Source organism: Phytophthora sojae (assembly GCF_000149755.1).
Source record: "Phytophthora sojae unplaced genomic scaffold PHYSOscaffold_12, whole genome shotgun sequence".
NCBI lineage: Eukaryota > Oomycota > Peronosporomycetes > Peronosporales > Peronosporaceae > Phytophthora > Phytophthora sojae.
Genome location: NW_009258126.1, coordinates 719,395 through 722,662, shown reverse-complemented (window position 1 = coordinate 722,662; position 3,268 = coordinate 719,395). Strand labels below are relative to the sequence as shown.

Genomic DNA, 3,268 nt, shown 5'->3' with positions numbered 1-3,268 from the left:
CCCCCCCCCCCCCCCGCTTCAGGTAGCGAAGGGTGGCGCGATATCTGCCAATCACTTCTGCCTCTTTATGAGCAAGAACAGCTTCTTTCGTATCATGGACTACTTTTACTTTTCAAACAGCAAGTCTCCCAAGGCGAGGACTGACCGAGCCTGGAACATCCGCCCACCGATAGACGTGATTGCCATATCCCTCCCGCCATCAGCGTTGCTGGAGTAACACTGTCACCACATCCCAGATGCAATCCTACCCGGCAAATCAAAAAGGACAAGCCCCAGAAGTGGGGGACGAAGTGGAAGACGAAGGTACTCGTTGAAGCTTGCGCCAAACCAGGTCACGGCATAAAGGCGTGTAGACCGAGGGGGGGAACCGTGCTGAAAGACAACGAGTCGGGGAAAGCTGCCGTGCTGCAAAATATAAATGCACAGTTCCCGCAATCTCCAAAATCACACAGCTATTAGTAGATACTGATGTATTCTATACCTCGGTAAAGCTTGCGCTGGAACTTCTTCTGAATGAAACTTTCGCATCGCCGGGTGTACATCACCCCAGCTACAACAAGAACGCCATCACAAAGAGAAAAAAAAAGCACTAAACAAATAAAAGATGATGGTACCTTCGCAGGGCACCGCAAAACTAGCTAAGAGTAGGTGGGTGGGCCGCTTCCCGGTGCACATGCTGTCCACAAGAAGCAGTCGACAAATCATCATAGTCCGTGCGTATATACCTGTGGTGTAGTAGCACGCACAAAATCGTCAGATGTGGCACCCTAGCTACAAACACAACAACAGCCGAGCTAGTCGGCCCTTGTTGGCCTGCGCTGAGATGTCCCCAGCGGTTCGGCCCTTCCGGGACAGTGATGTCTCGTCCTTGCCGAGACCAAGTACCCCAAGCCAGTCAATCACGGGAGCCAGCTGAGTTACCTGACTCCGGAATTAGAAATCCCGTGCCCTCCGCCAAAGGACGGACGACGGTCCTCGCGGGCTTTTACGGGTCGCCGAGAGCAAAGGCTTCTCGACTCAGCAATCAGTGCCCGGGACGTACGGGAACACCGGCTCGCAGCGGTGGCGAGACTTTTCCTTCGCGCTTGGCGAGACACGCACCCAACCCGGGCCGACCTTAATCTCTTGGCGCTACCAGTCAACAGCCTACAAGCTATGCCTCTCGGGTGCTGACAGCAGACATAATCCGGTCCGTGCAGGGGCTTACTGGAAGCGCGTGCACGTGTTGTGGACCTAGAAAATTCTGCTCTGTTGTTTGTTATCTCTGTCGGGCGCCCTGAAGGGGCGCCTCCACTATTCCTAATCTCCTATACATATACCAAATGAAAGTGGGCGGTTTTACTCTTCACCGAGCTCGGCGACGCTTGAGCTCGGCTAAGCCGGATAACCTGTCCGGATAACCCCTTGTACTCGGCTGAGCCGGATACGGCGTGTCCGGATAACCTGGCGAACTCGGCTGAGCCGGATAAGGTGCCGGATAACCCAGTGAACTCGGCTGAGCCGGATACGGCGTGTCCGGATAACCTGGCGAACTCGGCTGAGCCGGATAAGGTGCCGGATAACCCAGTGAACTCGGCTGAGCCGGATAAGGTGCCGGATAACCCAGTGAACTCGGCGGAGCGACCCGCGAACTCGGCGGGGCGACTCGTGAACTCGGCAGAGCGACCCGTGAACTCGACTGCGCAACTCCCGGACTCAATTGAGCCTGGCTACCGTATCAGACGGTACATGGTACCGTTTAGCCTGAGCTCGGCGGCTTGAACCCCCCCATGATCTCTGCTGAGCGTGTCCAGTGCCTTCCTGAACTCGGCTGGGTCTTCGTCACTGGGTCTGCCACGTGTCACCAGGTCGGGGCCGGTGTGCCTTGAGTTTCTGGCACCATCAGCCGAGTTCAGCGGTCCATCAGCGCATTCTTGCCCACTGTGCTCGGTGGACGGTCATCCCGCCGAGTAGAACTTGGCTCCTGGTACGTTGTTCCACTGCGGCCTTGGAGTGTGACACAAAACTTGATGTTCCCTACACCACATACCTACTTTTTGATATGGCTGTAGTGCTACCTTTTCTAACGTTTTATGCAATAGTGCGCCGCATTTATGACCTGTTGCGGGGTGAGCCCTGAGTACGGAGGAGTAGTAGACTTGGAGAAGAGTTGGTAAAACAAGTTGTGTTGAATTTAAGGAAAGTGTCGGGCACCAAAGGTGGCACCGGAGCCTCGCTCCGGTGCCAACCATTGTTGTCCTCTTAAACATGATCGAACAGAACTTACAGTGTTAATGTGGATATGTACATACTTTCTGTGATAGTACAGAGTTTGTGATATTAGCCATGTTGTGCTAAATTGGGTACTCATACCACTATTTGAGATACTAACTTTAACAGTTTCTCTGTGTCCAAATGGTGGCATCTTATAATCCCAGCTGGTAAACCAGAATTTGAGGTAACGAGGATGAGTAGATAAGATATAGTGGTAGAACGTTTAGCGTTAGAACATTCTGGAAGCTCTGCCGCCGCTCAGATTTTGAGGTTTGTCCTCTGATAGGTTTCAACATGTAGTGAGCAGGCCTAATATACAGGCTTTGAAAAATCGAGCAGTGAGAGCTCATTTGCAAATTTCCAAGCTCCAGTCAAGGTACTATTTCTGTGTTTTATTCTGCCCTAACAGGTTGTTGGATTTAGGAGAGGCAAATCCAGGTTCCGGACAGAGATTATGTGGATGTGTGTTTGACGCCGCAGTCGGGCTAGCCCTCAAAAGTGAAGCGTCTTCACAGATATCAAGGACTCGGAGTATGGAGATGCCGATCTCATGCTCAGCTCACTGCTATGACATTATTTTATTTTTGGTAGATGCTAACTTTTGTTATTTGTATTATTACAGATGCCTCGCATCCTCCGTACCTCTGTGATTTGCCAGAACCTGGAGATGCTGCCAGACCGCTAATCGATGTGCGGCTCCCTGTCATGGAGCAATGCTCTCCAGGTGAGAGACTTTCTCACTCCGGCGATGATGCGCCCCGTGCTTGCCCGGCTTGCTGCTGTGAGGCCCCGGAAGGACCACGGACACCCACGTTTTGGCGCGTACACAATGGACGCACTACAGAAAGGTCTGCGGAGGCTTCGCAAACAGCTGGTGTATCTGAACTCCAAGTTCGGTCCCAAGACTGGCTCCAGGCGAGCTGGTGCTATCGTCCGCAGCTAGAAGCCTGTCCTGCTCATTATTGGGCGGCGCCCAGGTCAGCGCCCAGACACCTGGCACTGCATTGCTTGCACC

At 53.1% G+C, this 3,268-nt stretch overlaps 1 protein-coding gene across 1 annotated transcript; it reads left to right on the top strand.

The window, feature by feature from the left end:
- Positions 1–1,322: 1,322 nt before the first annotated feature.
- PHYSODRAFT_340485 (hypothetical protein) lies at positions 1,323–1,761 on the top strand (the record flags this gene model as incomplete). Its single annotated transcript, XM_009538654.1, has 2 exons — positions 1,323–1,328; positions 1,420–1,761. 2 exons carry the CDS (start codon positions 1,323–1,325, stop codon positions 1,759–1,761), a joined length of 348 nt encoding a protein of 115 aa, XP_009536949.1.
- Between the last annotated feature and the right edge of the window lie 1,507 nt (positions 1,762–3,268).